This window comes from Crocuta crocuta, unplaced genomic scaffold (genome assembly GCF_008692635.1).
Source record: "Crocuta crocuta isolate KB4526 unplaced genomic scaffold, BGI_CrCroc_1.0 scaffold39, whole genome shotgun sequence".
In the NCBI taxonomy this organism is placed as follows: Eukaryota; Metazoa; Chordata; class Mammalia; order Carnivora; family Hyaenidae; genus Crocuta; species Crocuta crocuta.
Window position 1 is genome coordinate 7,510,642 of NW_027533334.1, and position 15,169 is coordinate 7,525,810.

General features: G+C 35.5%; 1 protein-coding gene across 1 annotated transcript in view; it reads left to right on the forward strand.

Annotated features, from left to right (window-relative positions):
• STK3 (serine/threonine kinase 3) overlaps positions 1-15,169 on the forward strand; it is a 236,211-nt gene that overhangs the window by 5,300 nt on the left and 215,742 nt on the right. The window contains exon 3 of the mRNA XM_077748229.1: positions 8,408-8,536. Within this exon, the coding sequence (XP_077604355.1) occupies positions 8,408-8,536 (129 nt within the window). The remainder of the gene's footprint in view (positions 1-8,407; positions 8,537-15,169) is intronic.

Here is a 15,169-nt window from a genome sequence, read left to right on the forward strand (position 1 = left end):
AAAAAAATAAAAAAAAAAAAGAAATATTATGGTATTGGCATAAAAACAGATACATAGTTAATTGAAACAGAATAGAGAGCTCAGAAATAAAGCCATGTGTATATATATAATCAATTCAATTAATTTATAACAAAGGAGCCAAGAATATACAATGCGGAAAGGAGAGTTTCTTTAATAAATGATGTTGGAAAGCTGGACAGCCACATGTAAAAGAATGAAACTGGGCCTCTGTCTTATACTCAAAACTCAATTCAAAATGGGTCAAAGACTTGAATGTAAGACCTGAAACCTAAAATTCCTAGAAGAAAACATAGGCGGTTAACTCCTTGACTTTTTGGATTTGACACCCGAAACAAAGGCAACAAAAGCAAAAACAAAATAGGTAAGTGGAACTATGTCAAACTAAAAAATGTCTGCAGGGGAAGGAAACCATCAATAAAATGAAAAAGCACCCTGTAGAATGGGAGAGAATATTTGCAAGTAATATATCTGATAAGGGGTTATATCCAAAACATATAAAGAACTCATACATCTTAATAGCAAAACCCCAGACATTTCAGTTAAAAAATGGGGAGAAGATCTGAATAGATAGTTTTTCCAAAGAAGACATCCAGATGGTCAGCAGGTACATGAAAAGATGCTCAACATCTTTGTAAATCATAACCACAATTATATTACCTCACACTTGTTAAAATGGCTATTATCAAAAAGACAAGAAATAACAAGTATTGGTGAGAATGTGGGGAGCAGGGAACTGCTGTGCACTGTTGGTGGGAATGAATATTGATGCAGCCAGTATAGAAAACAGTATGGAGGTTCTTCAAAATACTAAAAATAGAACTACATATGATCCAGCACTCTCTCTTCTGGGTGTATGTATGTGAAAGAAACAAAATCATCATCTCGAACAGGTATCTGCATCTTCATGTTCAGTGCACCATTATTTACAACAGCCAAGATATAGAAATAATCTAAGTGTCCCATTGATGGTTGAATGGGTAAAGAAAATGTGGTGTACACAGATGGTCCCCAATTTACCTCGTTTGGCTTAAAAATTTTCAACTTTATTATGGTACAAAAGTGATATTCATTCAGTAAAAACCGTATATCAAATTTTGAATTTTGATCTTTTCCTGAGCTAATGATATGTAGTATCGTACCCTTCTTGTGGTGGAAGGCAGCAGAAGTAAGCCACAGCTCTTACTCAGCCGTGCAGTCGTGAAGGTGAACAGTTAATACACTTACAACCATTTCATACTCCTAGCACCATTCTGTTTTTCACTTTCAGCATAGTATTCAACAAATTACATGAGATATTCAACACTTCATTATAAAATGAGCTTTGTGTTAGATGATTTTGCCCAACTGTAGGTTAACATAAGTGTTCTGGGCACATTTAGGATAGGCTAGGCTAAGCTGTGATGTCCAGTAGGTTAAACATAAGTGCATTTTCTTCTTATGATATTTTGAATTTACTATGGATTTATCGAGACATAGCTGCCTTATAAGTCAAGGAAGATCCATATATACAATGGAATATTATTCAGTCATAAAGAGGACATTATGCTAAGTGAAATAAGTCATAGATAAATACTGTATGCTCTCGCTTATGTGTAAAAACTAAAAAGCCAGGCTAATAGAAACAGAGAACAAATTGGTGGTTGCCAGACAGGGGATCATGGGGTGTGGGGAAAATGGGTGAAGGTGGTCAAAAGGTACAAACTTCTAGTTATAAGATAGGTAAGTTCCAAGGATGTACATGTATAGCATGGTGATTAGTTAACAATGCCATATTAAAGATTTCATTGTTGCTAAGAGAGTAGATCTTAAAAGTTCTCATCATAAGAAAAAATTGTTTTCTAACTCTGTGAGCTGATAGGTATGTATGTCAGATGTATCTGTCTCAATAAAAGTGGAAAGGAAAGAAAAGAATAGTAGTAGTAATTAAAATGACTATACTTTGTAGCAGTAAATATGAATTTGAAAAGACTGGATTGTGCTAAATCTGGTAATTGCGTTTTTCAGAGAAGTAGGACATATATATGTATATGTATAATGTTATATACAAATATATATAATAGAAATATATATATAATAGAAAGACAAGAAATTGTTGTAAAGTGACTCACAAAAGTTTGTTAATTTGTTCTGTCTGATGTTCTTATTAATAAGCTTGAAAGATTTTGACTTTGTAAGGCAAGTGAACATAATGCCATCTTTCAGGATGCTGGGACTCCTTTCACTTGGGGAAAAATGAATAATAGATTGTAAATAGAGTGTCTCAGAGAGACAGGAAAGTTGATATGATTTAAAATGATAGTAGAGAAACATTTCATTTTTTTTAGATGTTTTATTTATTTCTGAGAGAGAGAGAGAGAGAGAGAGACAGAGACAGTGTGAGCAGGGGAGGGTCAGAGAGAGAGGGAGATACAGAATCTGAAGCAGGCTCCAGGCTCTGAGCTAGCTGTTAGCACAGAGCCCGACATGGGGCTCGAATCCACAAACCGTGAGATCATGACCTGAGCCGAAGTCAGACACCTAACTGACTGAGCCACCCAGGTGCCCCGAAACATTTCATTTTTGACACATAGGGACATTTAACGAAATGGCGGAGTATAGAAGAACTTTCAAAATGATGAAAGGTACAAAACAGAATAAAAATGGTGTAAACCAGCAAGAGCAAGGAAAAGGAAATAGTAAAGTAAATAAATACATTTACAGAAATGTAAAATAATAAGCTACATGTAAGTTGGAAGGAATAAAATGAAATAGTTTTCACTAAATGTCAGTTATCCCATTAAAAGACAAGCTAGGAGGGTCAATTAAAATGCAAAATCTAGGAATATGCTATTTGTAAGAGGCCGGTAGGTTAGAAATGTAGGGATATTTCCTATTAGAGATGCTAGATAAGAAAGACATAATCCTACAAATAAAAATAAAAAGAAATAAGAGTGGCAAAGTTTATATTAGGTAAATTAGTTAAAGTTAAAAGAGCTCAAGTCAATAAAGAAGGGTTAATATCCAAATAAAGAAAAATGAGGAACATAAGGTATGACATATAAGACAGTTTATATGGAACGTATGTGTCAGTCACCATGACAGTTACATTTGTGAAGAAAAGCTGTTAGAAATGTCAGAGGACACTCATAAAAGTGTATTCAGATGGGAGATTTTCATATATCTCTTTAAGGATTGGACAAAAGTAATAGAAAAAAAGATATAGGGGGTCTAAATATTGTAACCAAAGAACTTGATTATATTTATAAATATATATACAGTGTATATCTGTGCTTGTATGACAGCATATATTTTGGCATTTCTCCTTTTTTTTTTATTTGGTATGTTCATGGAGCATTGATTAAAAAACTAACAAGTCCTACAGAGAAGCTGTAGTTAAGGGAAAACATTTAGTTTTAAGTTCTTTCAGTACTAAAAAAGAAAGATAAAAAAAAAAGATTTTGCATGTCTCATTGTTGATTGTAGTTTACTGAAATTAGAAAGAAATAATTACAATATGATAAAACCCATACTTGTTGGAAATTAGGACACATAGTCTGAGGTAACCTATAGAGATTAAAGAGGAAATTATGAATTATTTAGAAAATGAAAAAGAACAAATCAGAGCAATGTCTGTGGAATCCAGAGAAGCTGTAGTTAAGGGAAAACATTTAGTTTTAAGTTCTTTCAGTACTCAAAAAGAAAGATCAAAAGAAAAGAACTTAGTGCTTATATAATGAACTTAGAAAAATAATAAAATGTGCCAAAAAAAATTAGGAAGAGAGAATTAAGAAAAGAAAAAACTGAAATTCATGAAATAGAAGATAAAATTTAGAAATAATAAATACAAAAGCGATTTCTTTCAGCAGATCAATAAAATAGTTAAATCTCTTCTTTGACTAAAGAAAGAGGAGCAAAAATATAGAAGACTTGGAATAAGAAAGAAGATACAACCAAAGATAGAGAAACAGTTTGAAGAATTAAGAGGCCACTGTATGTTGCTCTAATGACAACTCATTTGAAAATCCAAAAGTAGATGTTTTAATAACTAAATATAAAGTTTATAAATTTCATAATAAAATATAAATATAATATAAATTGACCCTCAAAAAAGTTAAAACTTAAATAGATCAATTACCATGGAAAAGATGGAAGGACAGATCTGTTAATTAAAAAAATACCAACTCAATAGTGCACATGTTCACAAGGGCCAGATGTGGAAATGTTCATCAGCTGGTGAATGGATAAAGTATGATATATCTGTACAATGGAATATTATTTAGCCACTAAAAGGAATGAAGTACTGATACATGCTACAGTAAGATGAACCTTGAAAATATTCTATTTAGTGAAAGAAGCCAGATACAAAAGCCGTGCATTGCATGATTCCATTTATATGAAGAATCCAGAGTAGATAAGTCCAGAGACCAGAAAACAAATTCCAAATGATTTGCAACTAGCAAGAAGTAATGATGATACAACATTGAGAATGCACTAAATGCTAAATGCCACTTACGCATTTTACTAAAAAAAAAAAAAAGCTAAGTCTTTAAAAGACACATAATTGCCGTTATTTTTATGAAGCCAGCATAATGTTAATATCCAAACTTAAATATATAAAAAAAGAAAATTCAGCCTTACTTTGCTAACCATTATGGTTCCCATGTCCACTTTGTCTCTGGTAAAAAGATTTTGCGAGTTCTATTCACTTCTTTATGGATCCCATCATTCATTAAAATTAGGGAGCCGATTTCGCTGTTGTGATCTCTCTTATCCCTGACCTGCACTCTAGAGCTTCCAGTGATGCTAGTAGAATATCTTCTGGACCCTCTCAGTGGGGTTCGGTGAGCAGGTCAAATATAATATATCCATTCCAGTATTTTATCTACTTGAACCTTTGATCTCCTTCCTCTAACGTATACTGAAGATCTCTGGCATTTCTCTGTAGGTCAGTTAACTAGCTGAGCATACTGTTGGGAGCATACTCCTAACCATTTGAGATAACACACTGGGTCTGGAATTTCTGGTCTTGTATCCATATCAGTGAATTCTTTTCTTCCTAGAAATCTTGGAATCCATTTCCACACATATTCTTTAGAATGCTGGTGATAAAAACTGACAATAATCTTAAACTTTTTTTGGTATGAAAACGCAAGGTACTCTTGCATCAGATTTTATATCAGATTTTCATCCCTCTGGTGTCTGGGGATTTGAGTATAGTTACGGGACTGGAACCAATGGGAGATGAGGGAAGAGGATCTCCATTCCCTTGAAAAGTGACTGCCTCAGGTGAGGTCCTTATGGAGTCTTTAGCCGTTGTGAGGCTCATCTTCTCGGACTGGGGAATAGGTTAACTTGTTAGCAAGAGAGGCTTGGTAGGTTTGGGGGGTTCAAGGTACTCCGATTAATAAGTATCTTCTTAAATGTCCTATTACCAATTCACTGGATACCTCTCTTTATAGTTAAAAGCCTAACTTTAACAGAATAGACCTGGTGATGTTGTGAATTTAGTTTTGCAGTGTAATTCAGCTTCTAGCTTAGATTGGACCTTGAGTTTATTTTCAGAAGTCTCAGCCCTGTGCTTATAAGAATTAAAAAATTATTTTGGGCCATTCAGAAGTTTTCTGGTTCTCAGTCTTGGCTGGAAATTTAAGCCCTGAGCTTGTTATATTTATTATGTAACTTTTCCAATGTAGGGAGGAACACCTAGCCTGTTCTATAGTATTTGTACTCTTATTTTCACCATAACATTTTAATGATACAGGTACTTGGCCTTCCAAAGCTTTACTTACTCTTTAGGCAACTAAAGGTAATAATTTAAATAATTGTTTTGCCACTGAATGCCATAGACTGTCAATATTCTATTTGTTACTTGCATTGAAGTCATTACTATCTTCAGACCTAAGAAAGAACTAATTCAAGATTCTCATCTTTAAGATTCTTTCCCTTGGAACCACTTTCCATACCAAAAGCTATTGGTAGCAGGATTTGATCAGGAAAAGAAAAGCTACTTGATGTACTCTGGGTATAGAGAGTTTATTATAAAATTAGCAGCTCAAATGACTTGTGGAAGGGCCACAGATACAGAGGTCATTAAATCTGCTAATGAAGGTCAGAGCAGCCAACACTGAACATCTCCACCTTAAACATTGAAGTGAGTGTTTCTTGAAAGCTCACTGGGAATCTGCTGGAATCCTTAAGAATCCTTGAGAAACTCCTGCCAACTCTCTTATTCTGTAGCAACATGTATTGGTTATAAAAAAACTCAGCAGGAAGCCACTGTATAGGTCATATTTGTCAATACATCTGCTACAACTACATCTGGAGAAGGATGATTTCTCCTCAACTTTTTGCCATTCAGATTTCATGCATATTCTTCTCATTGTCAGACGCTTAACTGGAATCCATTCAGGGAAAGGAATTCTGGGAAATGCGGTTCCTGGCTCCTCTTTTGCACTAATGAGACTTTAGAAGAGAGTGATGGTGTTGTTTAATTCTCAGTTGATAATCCATCACTGAATTCTATATTGGCTTTTGAGGGAATATGAATATATATATATATGTATGTGTGTGTGTGTGTGTATATATATATACATGTTTATATACATATACATACATAAATGATTTTTAAGAAGGGAATTATATATGTGTATGTATTTATGTGCATAAATTAGGACTACACACACACAAAGGTGTAAGTATCAAACTAAATTACTTTGGAAGGCTTAAAGAAACAGAGAATAGGATAAAATTCATTTTAATAAGGTAGCTGGTTTAACACTTATTTTTCACTTATTTTAAAAGATTATAAATTTGAAAGTGATTCTGCATAGCTTTCTAATATTAGGTAGGAAACATTCCATGTCTTCCAGTGGCTTGCTTTTCTTTCTCTCGTAGAAATGATACGGTGAGAAGAGTATGATCTTTGGTATCATTATATGTTTAAATTCTGTCCTTGTTGGTTACCAGTATCTGAGTCTCTGTTCCCTCCTCTTATAAATGGTGATGGTAGTATTTTACTTCACAATTGAGAGGGTTGAATTTGATAATGCGCGTAGAACACTAATCCTAGTACCTGGCTTACAATAAGAATAGTAAGTGGTAGCAGTGTTTGTCTTCTAATTCATACCAAAGTACACATGGCTTTCCTCTCTCATTGTTTTGCTTTTTAAAACACATAAATATTTAATTGGCAAAGTTTCAAGGGTTGTAGCAGAGATGCTTTTCGGGCAAGTGGCCATTAGATCTGTTACTCGTTTGATTTACCTGGGAGTGTGTAGTCTTGCTCTTGAGGAGAAGGAGCATTTGAAGAGACCTTGGATGCATGACTTAGGGAAAACCAGATTCCTTGCTTCTCTAACTTTGGTAATAATGTAGCTCAGTCCTCAGCTGTGGGTTTCATTTCACTTTTATACGGTCTGAACAGGCATGGGGCTTTGATATTCTGAGGATGATTTTGCTTAAGGCAAGATAAGCCATTTCCCCTAACATGAGACTTTGGCTGTTTTTATTCTATATTTCATTCTTTTAATTTTCACTTGTATCTATTTAATGCTGCATTTGTTAGAGTTGACAAACCGTAAGTCTATTCTTTCATTCATAAGAAAAACAGCAAATCTTTACATATGAATTTGATGATTTTAGTAGATTTTAAGTATATTAATTGAAGCATTAAAGCTAAGGTATAGTTCATTTTTCTTATTATTTGTTTACTTTGAGTTATCATCATCAAATAATGTTTCTTTCTTTCATAGTTTATTGTCAAGTTGGTTTCCATATAATACCCAGTGCTCATCCCAACAAGTGCCCTCCTCCATGCCCATCACTCCCTTCCCCTCTCCCCCACACCCATCAGCCCTCATTTGTTCTCAGCATTCAAGTCTCTCATGGTTTGCCTCCCTCCCTCTCCTCAACTACTTTTCCCCTCCTCCTCCCCCACGGTCCTCCGTTAAGTTTCTCCTAATCCACCTATACGCGCAAACATATGGTATCTGTCTCTCTCTGTCTGACTTATTTCGCTCAGCATAACACCCTCCAGTTCCATCCATGTTGCTACACATGGCCAGGTTTCATTCTTTCTCATTGCCCTGTAGTATTCCATCGTATAGATAAACCACATCTTCTTGATCCATTTGTCCGTGGATGGACACTTAGGCTCTTTCCATGGTTTGGCTATTGTGGAGAGTGCTGCTATGAACATTGGGGTACATATGCCCCTGTGCAGCAGCACTCCTGTATCCCTTGGGTAAATTCCTTGCAGTGCTATTGCTGGGTCATAGGGGAGTTCTATAGTTAATTTTCAAATAGTGTTTTAAACCAGAAAAGACTACCTGCAGAAACTCATAGTAGACTTTTCTCTAATACCTATGATGTTTGAAAGGAAAAAAATAAATGTCTTGGTTTCTTTTAGGTCTTACGGAAGTGTATTTAAAGCAATACATAAGGAATCTGGCCAGGTTGTGGCAATTAAACAAGTACCTGTTGAGTCGGATCTTCAGGAAATAATCAAAGAAATCTCCATAATGCAACAGTGTGACAGGTATGAAGAGATTTTATTCTTTATTACCTTCATTCTGATGAGTTTTGCTAGTAATATGTAAGAAAATATATTCTTTGGATATCTGGGTAGTTTTCTGAGTTTCTATCCAAAGCGAGACTAATCCTTCAAGGAAGATAAGGATAGTTTTGTAGGGTTGTCTTTAGGACTTACAGTTCCAGAGCACAAATAATGTTATAAAGCAACATATTGTGACAGAAAATACTTAAGCCATTTTCTCATTTTCAGGGCAAATTATGGGTGAAAATTATTTTTTGATGTGAAAAGGATTNAATATATATTTTATATTAAATAGAATTAAATATATGTTAATTAAAAACAGCCATGTTTTATGTAACTCTGATTCATTCAACAAACATTTACTGAGCATCCCTGGTGGGCCAGCTACTACTGTGCCAGAGTCTATGAGTACCAAAAGAACTAAGCTATTATTTTTCTTCTTGAGGGGCTAGTGATCTAGTTGGGAAGACAGATACTTAAGCAAATAGCTATAATACAGCAGTCACTGTACTGCCTGGTGTGTGGGGTGATGTGAGAGCAAGGAGGCAGGGCATGTTAACTCCCAGCCAGGAGTTCCAGAGTCTGGCATGCTGAGGGAGAGTTAATTAAAATTGTGGAGAAATAGAGGGATGAGAGAGAGTAAAGAGAATTACAGATAGAGAGGTGAAAATCAGCTCACTGGTATGTGCTTTTCTGACAAGTTTTAGAAATATCAGAGTGGAAGGCATGAGACAGAGATTGGTGTGAAATGAGATAGGTAAATGGAGGTGACCATGCAACATCTTATGTGCCCTACTAAGTAGTTTGGTCAGAGATGCAGTGTTTATAAATTAGGACTATGTTTAGCTGATAGTTACTTAATTAAAGAGGGATTTTATTACTCTTCCTTTACAAAGGTCTCCAGGTAGGGTTGGTATAGAGCATAAAGTAACCATAGTCTCCGACTTCTTTTCTTACACTGTGCTATCCTGAGTAAGTAAGTGGCTTTTGTCCTCGTGCTTATTATCTCATGGTTATAAGAGGGCTGCTTTTGCTCCAGCCTTATGTTTATGTTCCAGGTGGAAAGAAAAAGGGTAAAGGCAAGAGAGAGCTTTCCCAGAAACCCTCAACTTTTGTTTTATTCATCAACATTGATTGAGTCCCATGGTATATTACAGCTGATGACTTAGGCGAGTCTGGACACATTGTTCTCTCTAATCCAGTCAGGACCCTATTAGTAAGAGGTCTGTGAAAAGCTTCCTCTTCCAAAAGTGTATAAGGTCCATATATTATAAGCCCTTTGGCTAATGAGGTGACTGAATAATCCTAGAGGAACTTTGTTGCTTGAGTCTGTTCAGTTTTGCTTTTCTTTATTGTGTGCTCTCTATTTAGATTATATTACATATTTTCCACAAAGGCTGTATAACTGGAAATTCAAGTGGTTATAGAAAAAAAAATAATACATTCCTCAGCTCCCAGATCAAAATATGTAATTCCAAAGTTTTCCCAGACCTTACTATTCATTTGGTAATTTGATAACAATGGGGTCACTACAGTTTGTTGTAGAAAGAAAAGATTGAGCCTAGAGTAGTGTTTGGCCCATCAGGTGCTTAATACTTAAATTACACTTATGATTAAGTGTAGTTTAGCTGGGACCACTGTTGTCCTTTAGAGATTTTAATGGAGGTAGCTCTGGAAAAGGCAGGGTTGCAAATATACCTATTATACATATCTTCCTCTAACCTGTGTGTATCTTAGGATCTATCTGCTCTTGCTCACATTTCTTTCTCAGCTTCCTGTTTGTTCACCTTGCTTTCATTTTTGACTCCTCCAACCCATTTTCTACCCTAGTGATCTTTTTAAAATGCAAATCTAATTAAGCCATTCCCTGTTTAAAACCTTAAATTGTTTCCCATTACCTACATAGATCTAGCCTCCTCAGGATGGCACATAAAATCCTTTATAATTATGCCTATGCTTCCAATCTTCTCTCTTACCTGCGTTTCTCTTTTAAGCATACATTTACTTGCATTCTCTGTCACCTCTTAAATTCTGTGATTTGGGGATTATGATTTTTTTACTAAGTGCCCTTGGATCTTGCCACATAGTGGTTACTCAAATACAAGTGTTACTGTTTCTTGTCTGGGCGACTCGACTGGAGAATATCGAGAAAGAACTTCACATTGAACATTTTTAATTATTGCAGAGAAGCCTCTCAAATTCCTGTTCTGTTAATGGCATCATCACCTACTTAGTCTCTCAACCAAAAAACTGAGAGTTACGTTGTTTCTTTTTCTGAAACTTCTGAGGACACTCTCTTATAGATTCTCCTTCTGAAATATCTTCACTATCCTTATCCTTCTCTTCATTTCCTGACAGAGGGACTCATATTTCTTACCACACATTACCATGCCTAGCTCTGTTGTACTTTTTGTTGAGTTACTGTGAATGGATATGGTATGAATAAGGAGTATGGAAGAGCATTATAGGTTGAGGGAACCCTAGGGAAATCTGGTCCTTGTTGTCATTATATAGTTTAAACTGCTAAGGAGAAAGAAGAATAAAGAATAAAAGGGGAAAGAAATGTGAACAAATTTCTAGAAATTTTGTACCACTTTATAGCAGAATGTCTTGTACATAATAGGGATATCTCAAATATTTGTTGATTGAAGTACAGAGATGGTGGAACAATTACTGGTAAAAAAAAAAATGATTCATGCCTTTTGGATTTTACTTTCAGATTCACTATTCACATGAAATAGTGAAGAATCAGAAAAATTAGTAGGTTAAAAGATCTAAAAGTGCTAAAAAATAGGACAAGTGAAAAATAAACTAGGAAATGACAGGGGCAAGCATTACATTTTAGCTACTAATTACTAGTGTTAATCTGATGTGGTATTGGGAAACTAACATAAAAATGATTTGTAAGAAAACAGTACAAATTGAAAAATTCCCACTTAGAGAAAATGAGATTTGCATTTCTGAAATTAAAATAAGGTCTATTCAGCTGTTTGAACATTTGGCAAATTGTCCTGCTTTCTGCCCTATAAAAAGAGACCAGAGGGTGTTTAAATTTTTTTTGTTCATTTTAGTACATATTAAACATGTGTTTAATACTGCATTTTGACATAAATATTTGAGGTAGCCCATCTGCATTGTTGATTACAGAATCTTTTGTGTCTAGTCGAGTGCTCGGCACAGAGCATTTAATAAATATTTATTGAATATATAAATCATAGAAGGTTAATGTCAGGCTAGATCTTGGTAGGGTCTGTTAGTTTAGAGTTTTGGAAATATACTCTGTGCTAAGGAGGTGGGGGTGTTTTCCTCAAACAGTGAAGGATGAGCAGAATGAGAAACTTCAGTCATTGCTGTTATCTTTTTTCTCTGTATGGGGCTCATTCTAAAAGTTTTTTTGAGGAAAACGCTCCTCGTGCTAAAGGAACTTAAACATTTTACATGTACAGAAAATGGGACCTAGAGATTTACATGCATTGTCCCAAATCACACAGCTAGTTAGTGACTGGGATGCTGTAAGAACCCACATTTGCTGACTCTATATCCTATGCTTGGAGAAAGCAAGGTCTCCAGAAAGATTCTAGTCCTTCGAACTGAAGCACTCTCAAGGCATTGCTAGGGGTGGAGGCGGGAGCTGGTCAGTAATACTTAGGAATACTATGTGCTAGATAATTTGGAGACAAGGGAACCACAGTTGATAGAGCCCCTAATTTCCTTGTCCTTATACTGCTCAAGGAACTTCTCATATCTAAACCAGGAGAAATGTGTTGTTACTACGAAGGCACACAGTTATTCACTTATGTATGTATTCAACTAATATATATTGAGTACATACTGCTAAGGGTAGTCTTTATGCATTGCTCACAGGAGATACAACAATGAAGGAGTCTTATACTTTAAAGGGACTTTCAGTTAGATGGGAGAGGCAGATGACTGGATGGACTGTTTTAATACAGTGTGATAAGAGCTGGGATAGGGTAAGTATGAAAACTATGTAGTTTGGAAGACATAGCTAACATCTCACCATTGGAGATTTAGGGAAAGCTACCTCAGCGAGGTCATAACCAAACTGAGTGATTTAGAATTACTTAGATTTGGAGGGCAAAGAGGAGGGGCATTCCATGTGTTGGGAATAGCACATTTTAGCTGGTCTGCTCAGAGGCTTCTACCAGAGTAGTCCCTGTACTGCCTGTTCTATTTGCTGATGTTTCTGGGTAAAATTCCATTTAAACACTGTTAGTGAGGGCCTTCTCCCCAAAAAAGTTTGAAAATCACTGTACTGAAGGATTTGTGATAAATTTTGGCAATTTGTATTAGTTCATGTATGTGTATATTTATTTTTGGGTGGGCCAAGAAATACTTTGCTGTGATTTAGATTTATATTGGAAACAGCTCAGTTTTCATAGGAGAATATTGAGATAACCTTTGTAAATACACTGTTACACCTATTAAGTTTAGAGCACTATTAAGATGGTAGAAGGATGTTAATGAAACTTCTGTGATGAAAAATAGCCATTTCTTAGTATTTTAATTTTCATATGCTCATAATGGGAGGACTTTAGAAAATATTTGCAAAAGACTTATCTGTTAAGTTCTGTTATCAAAAATATACAAAGAATCTTTAAAACTTAACAAAAGTATGAATAATCCAAGTAAAAAATAAGCGAAAGACCGTAACAGACACTTTTCCAGCAAAGATACGCAGATGGCAAATAAAGCATATGGAAAGGTGTTTCACATCATATGTCATCAGAGAAATGCAGACTAAAACGAGATACTGGTATACATGTATTAAAATGACCCAAATCTGGAACACTGACAACACCAAATACTGGTGAGGATGTGGAGCAAAAGGAACTTCCATTCATTGCTGGTCGCACTGCAAAATGGTACAGCCCGTTTAGAAGTCAGTTTGGCCATTTTCTTACACAGCTAAACATACTTTTTGCCATATGATCCAGCAGTCATACTCTTGGTGTTTATCCAAAGGAGTTGAAAACTTATGTTCACATAAAAACCTACGTGTGGATGTTTATTGCAGCTTTATTTATAATTACCAGACACTTGGAAGCAGCCAAGATGTCCATCAGTAGGTGAATATATAAACAAACTGTGGTACATCCAGACAATGGAATATTTTTTAGCACTAAAAGGAAATGAGTGATTAAACCATGAAAAGACACAGAGAAAACTAAATGCATATTACTAGGTGAAAGAAGCCAATGTGAAAAGGGTACGTACTGTATGATCCCCACTATATGACATTCTGGAAAAGATAAAACTATGGAGGTATAAAAAGATCAGTGGTTGCTAAGGGTTAGGAGGGTAGGAGGGATGAATAGATGGAACACAGAGGATTTTTAGGGTCGTGAAACTACTATGTATGATAGTATAATGGTGGATGTAGTCCGTATACATTTGTCCAAACCCACAGAATGCACAGCACCTAATGTTAACCCTAATATACCCTAATGTATCACCCTTGGGTGATACTGATATGTCAGTGTAGATTAATTGGTTGTAGCAGATGCAGCACTCAGGTGAGGGATGTTGATAATGGGGGAAGCTGTGCATTTGTGGGGGCAGGGTGTCTATGGGAAATCTCTGTATCTTTCCCTCAGTTCTGCTGTGAACCTAAACCTCTAAAAAATAAAAATCTGTAAAAAACACCTTTGGCAATATGTGGTTTTCTTCAATTAGGTTGAAATTCAACTTAGTATAAAAATGTTAATTACCTTTTAAAATAAAAATTAATATTTGAATTTCCATAAGAAGCTTAAACATAATGATTGAGTCTAAATAATTTGTGTCATGAGTAGTGTTAATATAAGGTGCAAATAGGAAAGAAAGAGTTTGTAGTGCTTCTTCCATCTTTCCCTCTGTTTTTTTTTTTTTTCACTTCTCATTTTATACTATTTCTGTTTTGAGTTGTGATACTGGAGGAAGACTGTCAGGATAAAGGGTGTAGAGGAGAGGTGAAAAGGAGGCAGGAATGGACAGAATATGGTCATTAGGGCATGGGATGTGAGGAAGCATCCCTTCCCTTCAAAAAACATTGGGGGAAGATGATACATAGTTTCATTGGGCTGAAGGTGTTAAATAGGGTAAGGGAGGTATGTGGACAGGACAGGAGAATGAGGCAGTAGGGGGATGGCACAGGAGAGAGGATTAGAATATGGCTTATGATTGTCACCCCACTAATCAAGGCATTGTGTTTCCCCTTGCTTCCTGGTGTATGCAGTAATTTGACTTATGTCTTCCTTTTCCCTCCTCCCAATGGAATTTTTAAAGTCATATTGAACTATTTACCAGTGCCAAGACTCTACAGAGTTGCTGGGTTCTCATATGTCCTATATATCCATACAGCGGCCTTAGTTAAGATTGTTAGGAATTATGCCTGAATTAAATTTTGTGTGTTGCTTAAAATTAAATAAATAACATAGAGCTAGTGTTTTGAAGGAAACTCTGCCTTCTCTCTAGCATTTAAGACTCAATGCGTGGTGTAGAAAAACATGTGAGGAAATCTAAATAACTGTGTAGTTAGTTAACTTGCTGACTGAAATGAACAGTGACACCTTTGGCCCCTGACAGTCCTGCACAGTATAATTCTCTTTCAAT